Source organism: Pseudopipra pipra, chromosome W (genome assembly GCF_036250125.1).
Source record: "Pseudopipra pipra isolate bDixPip1 chromosome W, bDixPip1.hap1, whole genome shotgun sequence".
NCBI classification, from domain to species: domain Eukaryota; kingdom Metazoa; phylum Chordata; class Aves; order Passeriformes; family Pipridae; genus Pseudopipra; species Pseudopipra pipra.
The window spans coordinates 1,643,240-1,665,131 of NC_087580.1; the positions used below are offsets into that span (position 1 = coordinate 1,643,240).

General features: G+C 57.0%; 1 protein-coding gene across 1 annotated transcript in view; it reads left to right on the top strand.

The window, feature by feature from the left end:
* The window catches only part of LOC135405758 (gastrula zinc finger protein XlCGF26.1-like), a 170,063-nt gene extending 153,021 nt beyond the window's left edge, over positions 1 to 17,042 (top strand). Inside the window, 3 exon segments of the mRNA XM_064640337.1 lie at positions 15,932 to 16,608; positions 16,611 to 16,802; positions 16,805 to 17,042. Coding sequence (XP_064496407.1) covers positions 15,932 to 16,608; positions 16,611 to 16,802; positions 16,805 to 16,929 — 994 coding nt within the window. The 3' untranslated portion in view covers positions 16,930 to 17,042.
* Positions 17,043 to 21,892: the final 4,850 nt, after the last annotated feature.

The window sequence follows — 21,892 nt, forward strand, 5'->3', positions numbered from 1 at the left end:
GATGTGCTGGTGGCTGAGCAGCTTGGTGCTTGTGCTGAAGCTCTTCCCACATTCCAAGCACCAGAAGGGCCATTCCCTGGTGTGGATGCAACGGTGTTTGCAAAGGCTGAAGCTGTCCCTGAAGCTCTTCCCACACTCTGCACACGTGTAGGGCCTTCCCCACTGTGGATCATCTGGTGTCGGAGTAGGTGGGAGCTCTGAGTGAAGCTCTTCCCACATTCTCCACACATGTAGGGCCTTTCCCCACTGTGGATCATCTGGTGTTGGAGCAGTTGGGAGCTCTGATTGAAGCTCTTCCCACACTCCCCACACATGTAGGGTCTTTCCCCACTGTGGGTCATCTGGTGTCGGAGCAGGTGGGAGAGGAGAGTGAAGCTCTTTCCACATTCCCCACACGTGTAGGGCCGTTCCCCAGCGTGGATGCGACGGTGGGTGCGGAGGGTGGAGCTTTGCCTGAAGCTCTTCCCACACTCCCCACATGTGTAGGGCCGTTCCCCACTGTGGATCATCTGGTGGCTGAGGAGGTGGGAGCTCCGTTTGAAGCTCTTCCCACACTCCCCACACATGTAGGGCCGTTCCCCACTGTGGATGCAATGGTGGTTGCGGAGGTCAGTGCTCTTGCTGAAGCTCTTCCCACATTCCAAGCAGCTGAAGGGCTTTTCCCTGCTGGGAGGCTGCTCAGGGACCACCAGCTCACAGCTCCGCCTCAAGCTCCGGCCGCCTTCCCGGCACACGCTGGCTCTTTCCTCCTCACAGCCCCCTGGGCTGGCTTTGCAGCCCCTCCTGTGGGGGCATCTCCGGCCCTTTTCCTCCCCGCTGCCTTCCTGCGCCGGGGAGCCCTTCAAAACGGCCTCTCCCACCAGGCTCTGCCGCCGGGATTTGTCCTCCGCGCTCTCCGGCCTCACCTCGGGGCCTGGGGCAGGAAGCAACAAGGACACGCAGGGGATTTGCCTCCGGCCCACAGGGAAGCCCAAGGACATCCCCCCAACTCCGGCCCCGGCAGGACGGCCACAGAAGACCGACCCAAAGGGGCACTGACTTCCTCCTCACCTGCCTGGGGGGCCTGCGGCATCTTCCTCTTCCTCGCAGCCTCCTCCTCCATCTGACCAAGCTTTGGGAAGCAGAAATCCTGATGGGGGGGGGGAAAAAGGGGTTGCGTGTGTTGCCCAAGTCCAGCTCTAGGACTCACGAGGCATCCTGTGTCTTTGAAAACCTCTAGAACACCAACATTCAGCCCAGAAAAAAAGAAAACAACAAGATTTGGGAAAAAAAACCTGCACAAACTGCCCGCAAATTTGCAAAAGATCAAGAGTCAGCAAAAAAAATACTCCAAAATATGAACATTCAGGTCAAAATAACCCTCCCAGAAGTTCCCCCCTCTCTGCTCTCTGCACCTTTACCTTCTGGGCTCTCCCCTCTCTGGGCTGCTGGGGGTCCTGCTTAGGAATGCCGGGGCTTTTGGGGGTCCCAGGGGTCCCTTCTCCCCTCACTCTCTGTTTCAGAGGGCCGGGTTCCCAGACATTCCCCCTCTCCGCCTTCTCCACTTTCTTGGCCCGGGGATCCCAGGGGTCCCCACTGCCCAGGCTCCCCCTTCTCCGGGACCCCCCTTGCAGCCTCCCGGGGCTCCTCCCTCTCCCTGTTCCCCCCTCCAGCATTCCGGGGGTCCCCCAGCTCCGAGATCGCCCCTCTCCGCTCTCCCCACTCCGCGGCTACCGGGGTTCCCCCCCGGCTCTCACGGGGAGCCCCCAAACCGCTCTCGCCCCCCCGCCATTGCCGAGCGACCGCCAGGACCTTTTGGCTGCTCTTCTTTGTGCTCCCGCTCGGCTCCTCCCTCGGCTGGGCCGCCGCTTTTGGCGGGTTTCCTCCTCTGGGATCCGCCCCCTTCAGCCCTTCCCCCCCGGCTCAGCCCCCTTGGGCCCCCCTTGGGCCCCCCTTGGGCCAGTCTTGAGCCCCCCTTGCCCAATAAGTCTGATTATACAGATAAGCAATTGGTTTTAATCCACAAAACCCAAATGTAGAACCCAGCACCCTGGGCCATGAACAAAGTGCTGTTCCTTGGGCCCCCCCGGAGTCCAAAGTAAAGGGAGAGGGAAAAACCTGCTGGTGGGAGAGCTGTTGCAGTCTGGTCAAAAGTGGGGATTGCAGTCCAGTTGAGGGGGGTGGTCTCAGGCTGGTTGAGAGCGGTGAGCTGCAGTCCTCCTCTGGATCCCACGAGTGGTGGAAAGGTTCTGAAACTCCAGGTTTATATATTCTCCAGTTCAGGCAGGAATGCCCAGTCCTCCCATCAGAGCGGGGAATTCCATAAAAGGATGCTTAGTTCTTCCCTCAGAGCGGGGAATTCCATAAAAGGATATGAGGATGCTCAGTCCATAAAAGGGTAGGAGGGTGCTCAGGACATCCCCCCCACCTCGCAGGCCTCTCCTGACAACAGTTCCTGGGAAAATGGCATGGAAGGCCAGAGAATCCACAGTTTTGGGCTACACCCATCCAGTGAGGAATCGGTCCCAGCTGTTCTAACTAGGACACTGTGTCCGTCATCGCTGCCATCATCATCATCATCGGCCTCGTGGGAGTCGGTGTCTGGAAGCTCCGATCCGGTAACTCCCGGGATGGGGGTCGGGAAGGGGCACGGATCCGCCCGGCAGCATTCCGGGGATCCTGTGCCACGGGTGCTGATCCCACTTTCTTTCCATAGGGAAGAGGGAGGGGAATGGATACGACCCCGCGCCCACCAGTGAGTCCCAGCAGCGTGTGTGGATCCAGATCCTCTGGGCAGGGATCCCAGGATGGATGCCGGGATTCCAGAGGGGAAGGGGGGCCTAATGGCTGGAGTGGGATTGGAAGGGGATTCCAGCTCAGGGCAGGATTCCAGAGTGGGCTCAGGTGGAATTGTGCACTGGGATCAGGGCTGGATTCTGGAGTGGGATTGGCGTGGGATGGATGGAGTGGGATTGGGGTGGGATGGACGGAGCAGGATCAGGAGGGAATCCAGAGCAGTTCCTGCTCTCCCTGGGCTCCACAGCCAGCTCCATCCCCTGGGATGGGAACAGAGACATGGTGACTCCTTTCCCCGCTCTCATCCCAGCAGGAATCACAGCCTGAGCAATCCTGGAGCTGGATCCGCCCCTTCCCTCTCCCTGCGGAAAGGCAGGAGCTGCTGGCAGAGCTCATCCCGCTGCTCCCACCCACCCTGGCCCCCCTGCGGCTCTTCCCGATGGATCAACTTCCTGCTTTTTCCCGTGTGAAACCCAGGACCACAATTCTTTCTGAGGCTTTAATGTGGGTGTGAAAATCTCCTGCTTTGGGCAACAAATCCTTACTCCCTCCTCCGGCCTCTGGCAGTTCCTCTGTGGGAACCAGAATAGGAATGGGGACAGGGGGGACTGGGATGGGGACACTGGGAGCAGGTTGGGGACACCAGGAATTGGAACTCCAGGAATGGGAATGGGGACATTAGGAGCAGGTTGGAGTCACCAGGAATGGGAATTGGGACACCGGGAATGGGAATGGGGACATGGGAGACCAGGATAGGGATAGTGGGGACAGGAACAAGGACACTGAGAGCAGGTTGGCACAGCAGGAAGTGGGAATGGGGACAGAGATGGGAACCCCAGGAATTGGAATGGGGAGAGGGATGGGAACCCCAGGAAGTGGGAATGGGGAGCGGGATGGGAACCCCAGGAATTGGAATGGGGACAGGGATGGGAACCCCAGGAATGGGAATGGGGACAGGGATGGGAACGTGTCTCTCCAGGAGTTGGTTCAATACAAAGGTCGGTCCCTGGCTCGAGGCCACGGGAAGCCCCTTCCTTGGGAATGTCTGGGAACCAGGTGTCAGAGGTTTGAAAAGAGGTGTTGGAATTGTTTCCCAGTGTCCCCCCCATTCCCATCTGTGTCTCCCGGGATGGGGTGGGTTGGAGCGGAGCCGCAGGCGCTGGGCAGGGGCAGTGGGGGGAGGGCGGCTCTCGGGGACACCGCGGTGGCCGCGGGGAGGGCGGGGGGTCCTTTGTTCGGGGGCTTTTGGGGTTTGTTCAGTACCGGACAGAGCGGGAGCTGATTTTGGCCACCTTGTTCTCTTTTCCTGAGAGGAAGTTTTTTCCCCCCGGGACACCTCGTGGAGAACGACCGAGAGAGAGAGAGAGAGAGAGAGAGAGAGAGCTCGACCCATCTGGGAGCGAGGTGTTCTGCTTTGGGGACTGCCCCTGGGAAAAGGGACTCCTTCACTGCTGGCTGCGAGCACACGGGGCTGCGAGAGCTTTGAACTGCTGGGACAGTTTCTCCCCTCCACCTGGGGATTTGGGACTTTGTTTGGTTTCTTCTGAAAGTTTTTGGTTGCACCATTTGTTGTTTATTCAGATTTTGTTAATAAAAGGTTTCTTCTTTTCCTTTTCCACACTTCCACCTGAAGTCTCTTAATTTCTAAGTTGTAATCTTGTTAAACTAAGACCCAGTGCCTTCAGGAGGAGGAGGAGGAAAGGAGACCAAGAGGTGCCGTGGCCACTCAAACTGCAGAGGAACAACCTGTGCCAGTAGCAGTTGCCCCTCTACAGAAGAAATCCAAGACCAAATCAGCTCAGTTAGTGAGGGATGAAGGGGAGGCAGAGCCCTCAGAACAGGAGCAAGAGGCAGGGCCACAGATAATCACCTGATCCCCATCCCCAGATGAGCTGTGAGAGATGTGAAAAGATTTCAGCCTCCAGCTGGGAGAGCCCCTGCTGACCTGGCTGCTCCAGTGCTGGGATATCATGGCCCAGCATATGGAACTAGGTGGGAGTGCAGCCAGGCAACTGGGATCCCTGTCCTGGGATGTTGGGATTGACCAGGGGAGTGGGAAGAGGACAGAGAGGGGATGAGAGCCGGGTACAGGCTTGGGAATTACCAGGAGGGCTTTTGAAAGGAGCGTAGGGGAAAGGGATGTCTAAGAACAAGTCCCTCAGGAGAGGGAAACAGAGAGGCTGAGTTTTGACCCCAGAACAGAGATGTTCAGGGCAGAACAGAGAATATGCCCACATAAGATTCTTGTGCGTCCGTCTTTGCAGCTCTGACAGGCACTTCTTGTCACAGCCTGTCCTCTCCATTCCAGAATAGGCCCTGGCAACCAAAGAACCAACACCCCACACCATAGTGCAGACCAACCCATGTGCTTTGGGCCCTTTTGTTCTCCTATCCGTTCTGACCTATCCTCTCCATTCCAGAATAGCCCCTGGAAACCAAAGAACCAAGCCCCCATAATGTGACAGTTCAACCCCATCCGTGTGCCATGGGCCCCTTTGTGATGTCACAGCCTGTCCTCTCCATTCTGGAATAGCCCCTGGAAACCAAAGAACCAACACCTCACACCCCCACAGTGCAGCCCCACCTGTCTGCCACGGGACTCTTTGGGATGTCACGGCCTTTCCCCCAGGAAAGAAAACTTGGAACCTTTGGGTTTCACATGCAGTTGGAGGGCCACCCTGGGCACTGCATGGGCAGCAAGATCTTTCTGTCCTGGCCCTTTTTGTCTGGCAGGAATCTTCAGCTGTGTTCAGTTTGGGCAGTCAGACTGGCAATTTCAGCGCAGGGCTCCTGCAAACCAAGGACAGCCCTTCCCTCCAGGAAAGAAACCCCTTACCTTCGGTCTCTTCTCCTGTTCCCTAAAACACAACCTGCAGGGGAGCTTTCTGGGATCTCTTCCCTCGGGAATTGGGAAGACAGACCCACTCCCATGTTTAACACCTCAGGCAAAACCACCCTTTGAACACCTTTCCCAACCTACTCCAACCTTTCCCAAAGCCCAGATTTTACAGGCGTCCTGTAATTCTGGCCCAATCTCACCCAAGCCCACAAACCATGACAGAAACCTCTCAGCCTCACACTGCCTCCTTCCCATTGCTGTGCCTTATGTGCAGGCAAAAGGCCTTAAAATCAAGTCCCCAAAATTCATGGCCTGTTCTTTTTCCCAGAAAAGAAGGCATGGTGAACTCTCCAGACCAGGGAACTGGAAGATCTCCCCAAAACTCCTTTGGTACACGCTGCAGGGCCAACGATTCCTCTGCTCTGCCCTGTCGGCGCTGCTTTGTCTCATCTGGGTCCCCAGAAACTGTCAGTGAAACCTGGGGAATAAAATCTCTGAGCAGTTGGTTGGTTTCCAGAGGTGACCCTACTTCATTCAGCACTGAAGGGACACGGGAATTGCTCTCTAACACCTGGACATCAGTTCTCAAAACTTTTAACTATTTTTACATTTTAGCAGACAAAAGAATGCCTGTCCATTGGCTTACCAGTTCTCTGCAGGAATTCTTCTTCTCTCTTCTCTTGGTTCTTGATTTCTCACTTTGCAAGATGCTTAGTCCACAGTTTTTGTCCTTTTCTTCTCTTTTCCCTGGATAGAGAGAGCCTCAGTAACTGTGTTAGTTTTGTCTTTGTCTCTGGTTTCTCTAAGGGTCTTTGTGGTTTAGAAATTCTGCTTTCTTGGTGTCCAGGTCTCAAAAATAGATCTCTCTGCCAGGTCTCTGACCACTGAAGTATGGCAGGCCTTAAGCTTTTACTTTGTTTTTCTAACAAATGGCCATGGGCCAGAACTTGTCCATCATCCATTGTCTATTGCCCCCATTCAATCTCCTGCCAGCAGTTTCTCCCCACTGCTGGGCGGGCTCCTTTGTCAAGCACTAGAACTTGTTGGGTAACAGGCCCAGTCCTGTTGCATATTTTTGGTGCGGATGTGCAGGAGGGCATTGAGTCTTCCAGGAGCAAATTGGCAGAGGACCCCAAGCTGGCTTGCAGTGTGGATGTGCTGGAGGGTAGGAAGGCTGTGCAGAGGGACCTGGCCAGGCTGGACCTCTGGGCTGAGCCCGTGGGCATGAGGTTCAAGAGTGCCTTTGGTGCCTTTGGGGCCTCTGGCCACAAGAACCCCCTGCAGCTCCAGGCCGGGGGCAGAGGAGCTGCAAAGGGTCCCCGTGGGAGAGGCCCTGGGGGTGCTGGTGGACAGAGGCTGAACCTGAGCCAGCGGGTGCCCGGGTGGGCAAGAAGGCCAAGGGCAGGCTGGCCTGGATCAGAAAGAGTGTGGCAGCAGGAGCAGGGCAGTGATGCTTCTGCTGGACTGGGCACTGGTGAGGCCACAGCTGGAGTGCTGTGTCCAGCTCTGGGCCCCTCAATTCAGGGAGAACCTTGAGGGGCTGGAGTGGGTGGAGAGCAGGGCAATGGAGCTGGGCAAGGGTCTGCAGTGCATGGCCTGTGAGGAGCAGCTGAGGGAGCTGGGCTTCTCCAACCTGGAGAAGAGGAGGCTCGGGGCTGACCTTCTCCCTGTCCACAACTTCCTGACAGGAGGCTGGAGCCAGGTGGGGGTCAGCCCCTTCTCCGAGGCAACAGGCCATAGGACAAGAGGACACGAGGACCTGCCTGTCAGGGGCTGTTTGTCAGGGACAGGAGCAGGACTTTTTGGAGAGAAACAGGGATTAGGTATTGAAATGGGCTGCCCAGGGAGGTGGTGGAGTCAGCGTCCCTGGAGGTGTTTAAGCAAAGACTGGCCATGGCACTGAGTGCCGTGGTCTGCTTGACGTGCTGGGGATGGGGCGTAGGCTGGACGCCGGTTGATCTCACAAGTTTCTGCCAACCTCAGGGACTCTGGGCTTCTGTGCCAGCCCAGCCTTTGGGGACAGCGTGCTGGTGGCTCAGAGGCTCCGTCCTTGCCTTGCCTTGCCCATCTCCTGGCTGCCAGGCAAGGGCCTTGTGACATCACAGCCTCTGTGGAACAGCGCGGTGGCTGAAAACTGTCAGTTCTGCATCCCTGTGCCCAGAGCCTGGGCAGAAGTCGGCTGGCAGGGACGGGCAGAGACTGTGCAGAGGTGTCAGCTCGTCCCGCAGCAGCACGATGCCCAGCCAGGGCATCTCCTGGCTCCTCAGGCTCTCGGTGCTCCTGCTCTTGCCTGGCCCACTCGAGCCTTGCAGCCGTGCCACAGGTGCCATTGCTGAGAACCGGGGTTTTCCTTGGATGGCCCCTTGCCAGAAAAGGCAGGAGAGGCTGGAGAGAGGGGAAGGAGGGGGGTCAGGCCGCTGGGATGGTGCCGGCGGGCCGTGAGCCCGAAGCCAGCAAGGCCTTGGGCCCACACGGTGTCAGGGGAGGACTGAGAGCCCCCAGGGAGGAGGAAAGCTGGGCAGGCCCCAAGGCTGCTGGGCCTCTTCCTTGCCAGCCCTTTGGCCAAGGCCCCGAGGCAGAGGTGGGGCTCAGCCCCTGCACAGCAATGGGGCACAGGCTGAGCCCCAGGGACACCAGAGCCAGGCGGCCTGAGCTCTTCTTCCTGCAGCGTCTGCCTGGGGCAGCCCAGCCAGGCCTGAGTCTCTGCAGGAGAGGCCAAGCCCAGCCAGAGAGGGCTCAGCCCTCTGAGGCTGCACTCACTGCAAAGGGAACAAAACATTGGCCCAGAGGACATCCTGTCCCCAAATGGAGAACTGGAAAGGTCAAGAATAAAAAAGTCACCCCCCTCAATTAGCCAAGAAATGTTTAGACTTCTTTCCTAAAAGCATCCAGGACTCGGGTCATCCAGTTTTCTCTCTGACAAGGCTTTGCAGGGGCTGCTTGGGAAAGGGAAGCCCTGGGGCCCCAGTGCAGATGGGTGGGGCTGCACTCTGGGGGGGTCGGCCTTTGGCTCTTGGCTTCCAGGGGCCACCAGGAGTCAGTGAGCCGGGCTGGGGACGAGGGGCAGGACTGGCTGGGATTGCCTCTGGGGCCTGGCCCAGAAAATGGAAGTGTCCCCATGGGGGCAGCTGGAAAGGGCCCAGGAAGGAACTGCTGCCCCAGCGCAGGCTGTGGCAGTGGGGAGTGTGCAGGGGGAGGAGGCTGGGCCAGAGCAGGGCTGGGCAAGAACGGCCAAGCCGCGGGTGGGTTCTCCCCCGGCCCCAGGGCCCAGCCCCTGATGGGAGGGCCTTGGGCAGGGCCGGGGGCGACTGCAGGAACCTCTGAGGCAGCCCAAGGGCCGTGCTTTTGGCAGGTGGGTTGACAGGCCCAGCTCTCTGCAAGAGAAGTTGAGGGCTCTGAGGCAGAGAGGGGATAAGAGCCGGGTACAGGCTTCGGAATTGCCGGGAGGGGAAAGGGATGTCTAAGAACAAGTCCCTCAGGAGAGGGAAGCAGAGAGGCTGAGTTTTGACCCCAGCACAAAGGTGTGCAGGGCAGAGCAGAGAATATGCCCACATAAGATACTTGTGCGTCCGTCTTTGCAGTTCTGACAGGCACTTCTTGTCACAGCCTGTCCTCTCCATTCCAGAATAGGCCCTGGCAACCAAAGAACCAACACCCCACACCATAGTGCAGACCAACCCATGTGCTTTGGGCCCTTTTGTTGTCCTATCCATTCTGGCCTATCCTCTCCATTCTGGAATGGCCTCTGGAAACCAAAGAACCAAGCCCCCACCATGTGACAGTTCAACCCCATCCGTGTGCCAAGGGCTCCTTTGTGGTGTCACAGCCTGTCCTCTCCATTCTGGAATGGGCCCTGACAACCAAAGAACCAATGCCCTTGTGGGGGGGGAAGAAACAGTTTTCCCTCTAAAGTTAAAAAATGGTAACCCCCAGGGGGTGGTGACCCTTAGGATTAAACCAATGAGCACTTCTGCAAAATATAAACATATCACCCAGACCAGAAAAGAAGGTTAACTGTAGTTGTTTTTGTTGAAGTAGCCATATTCTGAGGCCACAAGGAGAAGGGGCAGTAGCCCTGTTGGGGGCTATGGCCCCCACCCAGCCCCTGGCTGGGGGGCTACGGGGACTTGGAACAGTGTTAGACTGCGCTAAGTATCTGTAGCTGAGAGCTGGGAGGTTTTTTCCCTCCACCGTGAGCAGCAGAAGCAGCGGCAGAGCAGTACTGACCGGAGAAACGGTGGCAGAAAGCCAGAAGAAGATAAGAACTGAAGAAGCAGCAAACCAAGCACGCAGCTAATCAGAGAGACACAGAGTTGTCTGAAGAGAGAGAAAGTTTGGGTAAGAACTAAAACAAACTTCCCAAACCCCTCTGCGACCTCCTAGGAAGGAGGAGGAGATGGACTCTTGAGAAGAGTCTTGGAGTGCTACAACATTGAAAAGAGAGGAGCTGAGAAGCTCAAGGCATCCCGAAGCTGGACCGGGACAGCCAGAAGGAATGCGGAGGGGTGACCTTGGCCCCCGCATTGCTGCTGCCAGGCTGGCAGCCTGAGACAGAGCACAGGAGCTCTGATAGAACTCTTGAGGCAAAGGTTTTCAGCTGAAAGCTGCCCGAGACGTTCTGACTCAGGGGTGAATCCCCTGAGGAAGGGACCTTCATGGGATGTCTTACACCCCATGATATGACGTGGTGAGGCGAGCCTTGTCCCTGCTACGCAGCCCACAGAAGAGAAAGACCCTCGCTTGGAGTCGAAGGGCCGAGAGGGGCTTGGAGACCCCCCTCATGTGTAGTGGCAGAGATCCAGTTCCAGCTGCTGCATGGAAGAAGAGAGCCTGCTGCCCTAGAGACACTGCTGCTCTGAGAGTGGAAAGGATCTCTTCCTTCTTCCCTTCTGGACTTTTCTTTGGAGGAAGAAGAGATTTGATCCATTGGAAATACTCCTTTATCATGGTAGAGATAGTTGAGATTGTGTCTCTAATGTATTATAATATTTATCTGTACAGTCAATGTAATATAATCCTTTCCCCCCATTTTGAGTCTCATGTGTTGTCTGGAAAACCCATCTCACACTGGGCTGAGATGTGGGAGGGGGGCTTGAACTCAAGAATTGGATTTTGGGCCTCTCAAACCATTACAGCCCTACAACCCCAAAGTGAAGCCCCACCTTTGTGCCATGGGCCCTCTTGTGATATCACGGGCTGTCGTCTCCATTCTGGAATAGCCCCTGGAAACCAAAGAACCAACACCTCACACCCCCACAGTGCAGCCCCACCCATCTGCCACGGGACTCTTTGGGATGTCACGACCTTTCCCCCAGGAAAAAAAGCCTGGAACCTTCGGGTTTCACATGCAGTTGGGGGCCACCCTGGGCACTCCATGGGCAGAAAGAGTTTTCTGTCCTGGCACTTTTTGTCTGGCAGGAATCTTCAGCTGTGTTCAGTTTGGGCAGTCAGACTGGCAATTTCAGCGCAGGGCTCCTGCAAACCAAGGACAGCCCTGCCCTCCAGGAAAGAAACCCCTTACCCTCGGTCTCTTCTCCAGTTCCCTAAAACACAACCTGCAGGGGAGCTTTCTGAGATCTCTTCTCTTGGGAATTGGGAAGACAGACCCACTCTCATGTTTAACACCTCAGGCAAAACCACCCTTTGAACACCTTTCGCAACCTACTCCAACCTTTCCCAAAGCCCAGATTTTACAGGCGTCCTGTAATTATGGCCCCGGGGATGGACAGGGGGATTGGGGACCCCCCACTGCCGATCTGATCCCCCCAGAGCCCCAGGGAACCACTCCAGGGATCAAGGGACACCCAGGGACCCCCAGGGCACCCCTCTGCCTGCTCTCCCACACCCCCTTGCCCCCCTCTCCCACCCCTTTCCCAACGTCCCCACAATCCCCAGAACCCCCCGCCCCTCACTTTCGGGCTCCCACCACCCTCCCACTCACTCTGGGCCTTCTGACCCCCCTCCCACTCACTTTTGGGGCTTCCAACCCCTCTTTTCTCCCCTCTTTCCCACTCTTTCACACCCCACCCCCCTGCCCGCCCCCCCCGCTCACCCGACAGCTCCTCGCCCGCAGCCGAGGGGGCTCCCAGCACCACCAGCACCGCCAGCACGGCCCCAGCTCCCCGCACACGCTCCATGCCCAGCGCCGGACAGCTGCTGACAGCCCCAAACCAGCCGGGCGGCGCCGTTTTGGGGGGTTTGGGGCACGCTGGGCTTGGCTGAGGGCGCAGTTGGGGCCCTTTTTTCGAGGCGTCTTCCCGGTGACTGATGAATCATCAGCGCGGCGCGCTGGGATTGGGCGCGGGCGGCGTGGGCGCTTTGGGATTGGCTGAGGGCCGTTGGGGGCCCCCGCGGCAGCCCCGGGGCTGGGGGGTTCGGGGGGGTCCGTGGGCTGCAGGGGAGGGGGGAGCTCAGATGAACCCAAAAATGCCCAGCCAGGGCTCCCAAAGCTCAGGTCAACCCAAAACCGGCCACCCAGGGCTCCCACAGATCAGGGAATCTCAAACAGAGGATCAAGTTATCCCGGAGCTCAGAGTTGCCCCAAACAAGAGGGAGATGGGGGGCTGAGGATGCCCAATCCCCCTTTTTTCCGGTATTTCTGGTTGTACTGGGTCTTAGTTAAACAAGATTACAACTTAGAAATTAAGAGACTTCAGGTGGAAGTGTGGAAAAGAAGCAGCTTTTTATTAACAAAATCTGAATAAACAACAAATGGTGCAACCAAAAACTTTCAGAAGAAACCAAACAAAGTCCTAAATCCCCAGGTGGGGGGGAGAAACTGTCCCAGCAGTTCAAAGCTCTCGCAGCCCCGTGTGCTCGCAGCCAGCAGTGAAGGAGTCCCTGTTCCCAGGGGCAGTCCCCAAAGCAGAACACCTCGCTCCCAGATGGGTCGGGCTCTCTCTCTCTCTCTCTCTCTCTCGGTCGTTCTCCACGAGGTGTCCCATGGGGAAAAAACTTCCTCTCAGGAAAAGAGACCAAGGTGGCCAAAATCAGCTCCCGCTCTGTCTGGTCCCGGACAAACCCCAAAAGCCCCCGAACAAAGGACCCCCCGCCCTCCCCGTGGCCACCGCGGTGTCCCCGAGAGCCGCCCTCCCCCCACTGCCCCTGCCCAGCGCCTGCGGCTCCGCTCCAACCCACCCCATCCCGGGAGACACAGATGGGAATGGGGGAACACTGGGAAACAATTCCAACACCTCTTTTCAAACCTCTGACACCTGGTTCCCAGACATTCCCAAAAAAGGGGTTTCCCGTGGCCTCGAGCCAGGGACCGACCTTTGTGTTGAACCAACTCCTGCAGAGACACGTTCCCATCCCTGTCCCCATTCCCATTCCTGGGGTTCCCATCCCTGTCTCCACTCCCACTTCCTGCTGTGCCAACCTGCTCCCAGTGTCCCCGTTCCTGTTCCCACTATCCCTATCCTGGTCTCCCATGTCCCCATTCCCATTCCCGGTGTCCCAATTCCCATTCCTGGTGAATCCAACCTGCTCCCAATGTCCCCATTCCCGTTCCTGGAGTTCCCATTCCCATTCCTGCTGTCCCCATTCCTGTTCCTGGAGTTCCCATTCCCATTCCTATTCCTCCAGTGTCCCCATCCCTGTCCCCAATGTCCCCATCCCAGTCCCCCCTGTCCCCATTCCTATTCTTGGTTCCCACAGAGGAACTGCTGGATGCCGGAGGAGGGAGCCAGGATTTATTGCCCAAAGCAGGAGATTTTCACACCCAAATTAAAGCCTCAGGAATAATTGTGGTCCTGGGTTTCACACGGGAAAAAGCAGGAAGTTGATCCATTGGGAAGAGCCGCAGGGGGGCCGGGGTGGGTGGGAGCAGCGGGATGAGCTCTGCCAGCAGCTCCTGCCTTTCTGCAGGGAGAGGGAAGGGGCAGATCCAGCTCCGGGATTGCTCAGGCTGTGATTCCTGCTGGGATGAGAGTGGGGAAAGGAGTCACCATGTCCCTGTTCCCATCCCAGGGGATGGAGCCGGCTGTGGAGCCCAGGGAGAGTAGGAACTGCTCCGGAATCCCACCTGATCCTGCTCCGTCCATCCCACCACAATCCCACTCCATCCATCCCACGCCAATCCCACCCCAGAATCCAGCCCTGATCCCAGTCCACAATTCCACCTGATCCCACTCTGGAATCCTGTCCTGAGCTGGAATCCCCTTCCAATCCCGCTCCAGCCATTAGGCCCCCATTCCCCTCTGGAATCCCGGCATCCATCCTGGGATCCCTGCCCAGAGGATCTGGATCCACACACGCTGCTGGGACTCACCGGTGGGTGTGGGGTCGTATCCATTCCCCTCCCTCTTCCCTATGGAAAGAAAGTGGGATCAGCACCCGAGGCACAGGATCCCTGGAATGCTGCCGAGCAGAACCGTGCCCCTTCCCTACCCCCATCCCGGGAGTTACCGGATCGGAGCTTCCAGACACCGACTGCCACGAGGCCAATGATGATGATGGCAGCGATGACGGACACAGTGTCCTAGTTAGAACAGCTGGGACCGATTCCTCACTGGATGGGTGTAGCCCAAAACTGGATTCTATGGCCTTCCATGACATTTTCACAGGACCTGTTGTCAGGAGAGGCCTGTGAGGTGGGGGGGATGTCCTGAGCACCCTCCTACCCTTTTATGGACTGAGCATCCTCATATCCTTTTATGGAATTCCCCGCTCTGAGGGAAGAACTAAGCATCCTTTTATGGAATTTCCCGCTCTGAGGGGAGGACTGGGCATTCCTGCCTGAACTGGAGAATATATAAACCTGGATTTTCGGAACCTTTTTACCACTTGTGGGATCCAGAGGAGGACTGCAGCTCACCGCTCTCAACCAGCCTGAGACCACCACCCTCAACTGGACTGCAATCCCCACTTTTGACCAGACTGCAACAGCTCTCCCACCAGCAGGTTTTTTTCCCCTCTCCCTTTACTTTGGACTCGGGGGGGGGGCAAGGAACAGCACTTTGTTCATGGCCCAGGGTGCTGGGTTCTACATTTGGGTTTTGTGGATTAAAACCAATTGCTTATCTGTATAATCAGACTTATTGGGCAAGGGGGGCCCAAGGGGGGCCCAAGGGGGGCCCAAGGGGGGCCCAAGGGGGCTGGGCCAGGGGGGGAAGGGCTGCAGGGGGCGGATCCCGGAGGAGGAAACCCGCCAAAAGCGGCGGCCCAGCCGAGGGAGGAGCCGAGTGGGAGCACAAAGAAGAGCAGCCAAAAGGTCCTGGCGGTGGCTCGGCAATGGCGGGGGGGCGAGAGCGGTTTGGGGGCCCCCCGTGAGAGCCGGGGGGGAACCCCGGTAGCCGCGGAGTGGGGAGAGCGGAGAGGGGCGATCCCGGAGCTGGGGGACCCCCGGAATGCTGGAGGGGGGGGAGCAGAGAGGGAGCGCCGGGCCCCTTAAGCGGGGGTCCCAGAGAGGGGGAAGGCCTTGGAGTGTGGAGAGGAGGGGGGGCCTTGAGGCGGGGTGGGAACCGAGAGCGCCAAGAGGTTTGCGAGGGTGGGAGGGGAGAGAGGAGGGCCGGCCGGCCCCGGGAGGCAGAGTGGGGAGAAGTGAGCCCTGGGACCACCCTGACAACACTAAAGGGGACCCCGGAGAGTGGGAACCCCCCGGAGCCGCGGGACCCCCGGCAGCCGGGAGAAGGGGGACCCCCAGTGCAGGCAGAAGTGCCATCAGGCCAGACAGGGGGGACTCCCCTAACCCCAGAGAGGAGAGATGGGGAATTCTGGGTGGGGATTTTGGGCTGAATGTTGTTGTTTTGGGGGTTTTTATGGGCACAAGTTGCCCGGTGAGTCCTAGAGCTGGACTTGGGCAGGAGGAACCCCCAAGGCAACGCGCTCACACCTTGTTTTTCCCCCCCCATCAGGATTTCTGCTTCCCAAAGCTTGGGCGGATGGAGGAGGAGGCTGCGAGGAAGAGGAAGATGCCGCGGGCCCCCCAGGCAGGTGAGGAGGAAGTCAGTGCCCCTTTCGGTCGGTCTTTTGTTGCCGTCCTGCCGGGGCCGGAGTTGGGGGGATGTCCTGGGGCTTCCCTGTGGGCCGGAGGTAAATCCCCTGCGTGTCCTTGTTGCTTCCTGCCCCAGGCCCCGAGGTGAGGTCAGAGAGCGCGGAGGACAAATCCCGGCGGCAGAGCCTGGTGGGAGAGGCCGTTTTGAAGGGCTCCCCGGCGCAGGAAGGCAGCGGGGAGGAAAAGGGCCGGAGATGCCCCCGCAGGAGGGGCTGCAAAGCCAGCCCAGGGGGCTGTGAGGAGGAAAGAGCCAGCGTGTGCCGGGAAGGCGGCCGGAGCTTGAGGCGGAGCTGCGAGCTGGTGGTCCCTGAGCAGCCTCCCAGCAGGGAAAAGCCCTTCAGGTGTTTGGATTGTGGGAAGAGCTTCAGCAAGAGAACCAACCTCCAGAGGCACCAGCACATCCACAGTGGGGAACGGCCCTACACGTGTGGGGAGTGTGGAAAGAGCTTCACTCAGAGCTCCAACCTGCTCCAACACCAGATGATCCACAGTGGGGAACGGCCCTACATGTGTGAGGAGTGTGGGAAGAGCTTCAGTGACAGCTCCACCCTCCGCACCCACCGTCGCATCCACACCGGGGAACGGCCCTACACGTGTGGGGAGTGTGGGAAGAGCTTCAGTGACCGCTCCACCCTCCGCACCCACCGTCGCATCCACAGTGGGGAACAGCCCTACACGTGTGCGGAGTGTGGGAAGAGCTTCAGGAAGAGCTCCACCCTCCACAGTCATCGACGCATCCACAGTGGGGAACGGCCCTACATGTGTGGGGAGTGTGGGAAGAGCTTCAGTGACAGCTCCACCCTCCGCAACCACCGTCGCATCCACAGTGGGGAACAGCCCTACACGTGTGGGGAGTGTGGGAAGAGTTTCAGGCAGATCTCCCACCTGCTCCGACACCAGATGATCCACAGTGGGGAACGACCCTACACATGTGAGGAATGTGGGAAGAGCTTCACTCAGATCTCTGACCTGCTCCGACACCAGATGATCCACAGTGGGGAAGGCCCTACACGTGTGCGGAGTGTGGGAAGAGCTTCAGGGACAGCTCCAGCCTTTGCAAACACCGTTGCATCCACACCAGGGAATGGCCCTCCAAGTGCTTGGAATGTGGGAAGAGCTTCAGCACAAGCACCAAGCTGCTCAGCCACCAGCACATCCCCACTGGGGAACAGCCCTACACGTGTAGGGAATGTGGGACAGCTCCACCCTCTACACCCACCATCGCATACACATCAGGGAGAGGCCCTACAACTGTCGGGATTGTGGGAAGAGCTTCACGCAGAGCTCTTCCTTGACCTCCCACCAACGGACCCACCGGTAAGAGAAGCCCCGAGTGCCCCGACTGCGGGAAGAGCTTCGGCCGCTGCTCCAACTCCATCAGCCATGGGAGGACCCGCGTTGGATGATCCACAGGGACCCCCGTTGGGCACAGACCTGGTGTGCTGGTTTAATGGCAAACCAGCAGGGGAAATGTCAGCGGTGACACCTGGAATGGGATGGAACACCTGGAATGGGAATGAGAATGCCTGGAATGGGAATGGGGACATAAAGAATGGGATGGGGCCAATAGCAATGGGATTGGAACACCAGGAATGGAAATGGGAAGACCTGGAATGGGAATGGGGACATTGGGAGCAGACTGGGGACACTAGGAATGGGAATGGGGGCAGCAGGAATGGGAGTGGGGACACGTGGAATGGGGAGGGAACACCTGGAATGGGAATGGGAATTCCTGGAATGGGAACACCTGGAATGGAAACGGGGACACCAGGAATGGAAATGGGAACACCTGGAATGGGAATGGGGACACCAGGAATGGAAATGGGAACACCTGGAATGGGAATGGAGACACCTGGAATGGGAATGGGGACACCAGGAATGGAAATGGGAACACCTGGAATTGGAATGGAGACACCTGGAATGGGAACACCTGGAATGGGAATGGGGACACAAGGAATGGAAATGGGAACACCTGGAATTGGAATGGAGACACCTGGAATAGGAACACCTGGAATGGGAATGGGGACACCAGGAATGGAAATGGGAACACCTGGAATTGAAATGGAGACACCTGGAATGGGAACACCTGGAATTGGAATGGAGACACCTGGAATGGGAACACCTGGAATAGGAATGGAGACACCTGGAATGGGAATGGGGACACCAGGAATGGGAATGGGAACACCTGGAATTGAAATGGAGACACCTGGAATGGGAACACCTGGAATGGGAATGGGAACACCTGGAATGGAAATGGGGACACAAGGAATGGAAATGGGAACACCTGGAATTGGAATGGAGACACCTGGAATGGGAACACCTGGAATTGGAATGGAGACACCTGGAATGGGAACACCTGGAATGGGAATGGAGACACCTGGAATGAGAATGGGGACACCTGGAATGGGAATGGGGACACCAGGAATGGAAATGGGAACACCTGGAATTGAAATGGAGACACCTGGAATTGGAACACCTGGAATTGGAATGGAGACACCTGGAATGGGAACACCTGGAATTGAAATGGAGACACCTGGAATGGGAACACCTGGAATTGGTAAGGAGACACCTGGAATGGGAACACCTGGAATTGAAATGGAGACACCTGGAATGGGAACACCTGGAATGGGAATGGGGACACCTGGAATGGGAATGGGGACATCAGGAATGGGAATGGGGTCACCTGGGCTGGGAATGGGAACATTGGAAACGGGAACATTGGGAGCAGGTTGGGGACACCAGGAATGGGAATGGGAACATCTGGGATTTGAATGGGGACACCTGGAATGGGAATAGGGAAAACAGAGGTGGGATGGGAACACCTGGAATGGGAATGGGGACAATAGGTATGGGAATGGAGACAATAAGAATGGGAATGGAGACACCAAGAACTGGGAATGGGGAAAACAGAAGTGGGATGGGAACACCAGGAATGGGAGGAGGGACAATAGGAATGGGAATGGGGACACCTGGAATGGGAATGGGGACACAAGGAATGGAAATGGGAACACCTGGAATGGGAATGGGGACACAAGGAATGGAAATGGGAACACCTGGAATTGGAATGGAGACACCTGGAATAGGAACACCTGGAATGGGAATGGGGACACCAGGAATGGAAATGGGAACACCTGGAATTGAAATGGAGACACCTGGAATGGGAACACCTGGAATTGGAATGGAGACACCTGGAATGGGAACACCTGGAATAGGAATGGAGACACCTGGAATGGGAATGGGGACACCAGGAATGGGAATGGGAACACCTGGAATTGAAATGGAGACACCTGGAATGGGAACACCTGGAATGGGAATGGGAACACCTGGAATGGAAATGGGGACACAAGGAATGGAAATGGGAACACCTGGAATTGGAATGGAGACACCTGGAATGGGAACACCTGGAATTGGAATGGAGACACCTGGAATGGGAACACCTGGAATGGGAATGGAGACACCTGGAATGGGAATGGGGACACCTGGAATGGGAATGGGGACACCAGGAATGGAAATGGGAACACCTGGAATTGAAATGGAGACACCTGGAATTGGAACACCTGGAATTGGAATGGAGACACCTGGAATGGGAACACCTGGAATTGAAATGGAGACACCTGGAATGGGAACACCTGGAATTGGTAAGGAGACACCTGGAATGGGAACACCTGGAATTGAAATGGAGACACCTGGAATGGGAACACCTGGAATGGGAATGGGGACACCTGGAATGGGAATGGGGACATCAGGAATGGGAATGGGGTCACCTGGGCTGGGAATGGGAACATTGGAAACGGGAACATTGGGAGCAGGTTGGGGACACCAGGAATGGGAATGGGAACATCTGGGATTTGAAAAGGGACACCTGGAATGGGAATAGGGAAAACAGAGGTGGGATGGGAACACCTGGAATGGGAATGGGGACAATAGGTATGGGAATGGAGACAATAAGAATGGGAATGGAGACACCAAGAACTGGGAATGGGGAAAACAGAAGTGGGATGGGAACACCAGGAATGGGAGGAGGGACAATAGGAATGGGAATGGGGACACCTGGAATGGGATGGAACACCTGGAAAGGAAATTGGAACACCTGGAAAGGAAATTGGAACACACGTGGAACAGGAATGCAAACCCGTGGAATGGGAATGGGAATTCCTGGAATGGGAATGGGAACTCCTGGAATGGGAATGGGGACACCTGGAATGGGATGGGAACAACTAGAATGGGATGGGAACACCTGGAACAGGAATGCAAACCCGTGGAATGGGAATGGGAACACCCGGGCCCAGGCTGTGTCCCTGGTGAAACAGGAGGCCAGGCCCAAAAGAGTTCACTAAGAAATTTGGGCCTGCTAACAAGCTCCCAACAGCCAAGACCATCTGTGCTCGTTCTGTTCTACTGACTGGAGCAAAGCTTCAGAGAATAGTACAGGAACATGTCCTGGGCCTAGAGGGGATAAATTAGAGAGACAGCAGGATCAGGGAGACATTGGAAGAGGAGGAATAGGCCGGGAGCCAGGGCTTTTTCCAAGCTTCAGTGAGCGGGTCAAGAACAATGGAAGAGAAGGAAGGTCAAGCTGAGGAAGATGAGTTGAAGCCCCCAGAGCCATGGAGGAAGAGTGGAAGTCCCCTCAGGATTGAGGGCCAAGAGAAGCACCGCCCCAAGCCCCGCCTGAGCTCCACCTATACTCCGCCTATTATTAGTATGCAGAGATAGAGGTTGGAATCACTTGAATATGCATTTAATCACAGCTGAAGATTGTATAAAAATGCTGATTTTGTGTGAAGCCTTGGAGCAAGTTTGTCCAGCACGAGCTGGCTTGCTCCCAACATTGAATAAACAAATACCTTGCTGCTTAAAGATAAAAAAGTCTCTGAGCAGTTTCTCGGACCGATTTTTCGGATTCAGCGCCCAGTCAGTCCCAGGATGATCCCAGTCACTCCTGGTCTCTCCCAGTTGCCCCCAGTTTCCTCCATGTGGTCCCAGTCATTCCCAGTTGCCCCCAGAAGCTTCCAGCATGATCCCAGTTGCTCACAGCCACTTCCAGTCATCCCCAGTGCACTCCCAGTTGCTCCCAGGATGATCCCAATCACCTCTTGCATGATCCCACTCACTCCTGGTATGATCCCAGTATGACCCCAGTCACCCTCAGTGTGGTCTCAGTTGCTCCCAGCATGGGCCAAGCTGCTCCCACTGTGATCCCAGTATGGTCCCAGTTGTCCCCTTTATGGTCCCAGTTGCTCCCAGTTGCCCCTAGCACAGATCCAGTCACTCCAAGTATGATCCCGGTCTTCCCTCCTGACAGTCCCACTCAATCCCAGTTGCTTCTATTGTAAATCCAGTCACTCAATTCCTTCCAGTTGCCCCCAGCCTGGTCCTAATTCGCCTTCACGTAGTCCCAGTCACTCCCAGTACAGTCCCAGTCACCCCCACCATGGTTGCAGACACTCCCAGTATATCCCAGTAGAGCCATCAGCATGCTCATAGTCCTTCCCAGTCACTCCCAGATGCCCCAGTAACATTCCCGTTTCCACCAGTATGATCCCAGTGACTCCAAGGCACTCCCACTATATCCTATGTGGCCTCCAGTTGCTCCCAGTAGCCCTCAGTGTGGTCCCAGTTGCTCCCAGTATGATCCCTCTTGCCCCAGTTCTGGTCCTGGAGGGACCCAGTGCGCTCAGATCCTGCTCCCGGGGGGTCCTGCTGGGTCCCAGTCCTGGTCCCAGTGTATCCTGGTGTCCCGGTCCATCCCAGTCAGTCCCATTCATCCCAGTCCATCCCAGTCAGTCCCAATCCATCCCGGTCCATTCCAGTCCATCCCAGTCCGTCCCAGTCCATCCCAGTCCCTTCCCAGCAGCCGCCGCCGTTTCCCGGGTCCTGCCCCCCCGCCCCCCCAAGATGCTGACGGGGGTCGGGGCTCCGTCTTTGCCTTCGTCTCCCTGGGCCTGCCTGGAATGAAGGGGCCGCTGGGACACTGCGGGACCTCCTGAAACCAAAGGAACCCTGGGAGAATTTGGATACTCCTGGAATCAAGGCACAATTGGGGCACTGCAGGGCCCTATGGAAAAAAAGGAACCTTGTGACACTGCGGAATTCATGGAATCCAGGGGCCTTTGTGACAGGGGGGCCTCATGGAAGCAAAGGAAGCCTGAGGTGTTTCAGAAGGTCATGGAATCAAGGGGCCACTGGGACACTGCAGGGCCTCTGGCAATTAAAGGAACACTGGGACACTGGAGCAGGACATCCCCCCTGCAATGGCACCAAGACAATGCCCCATTTGCAAA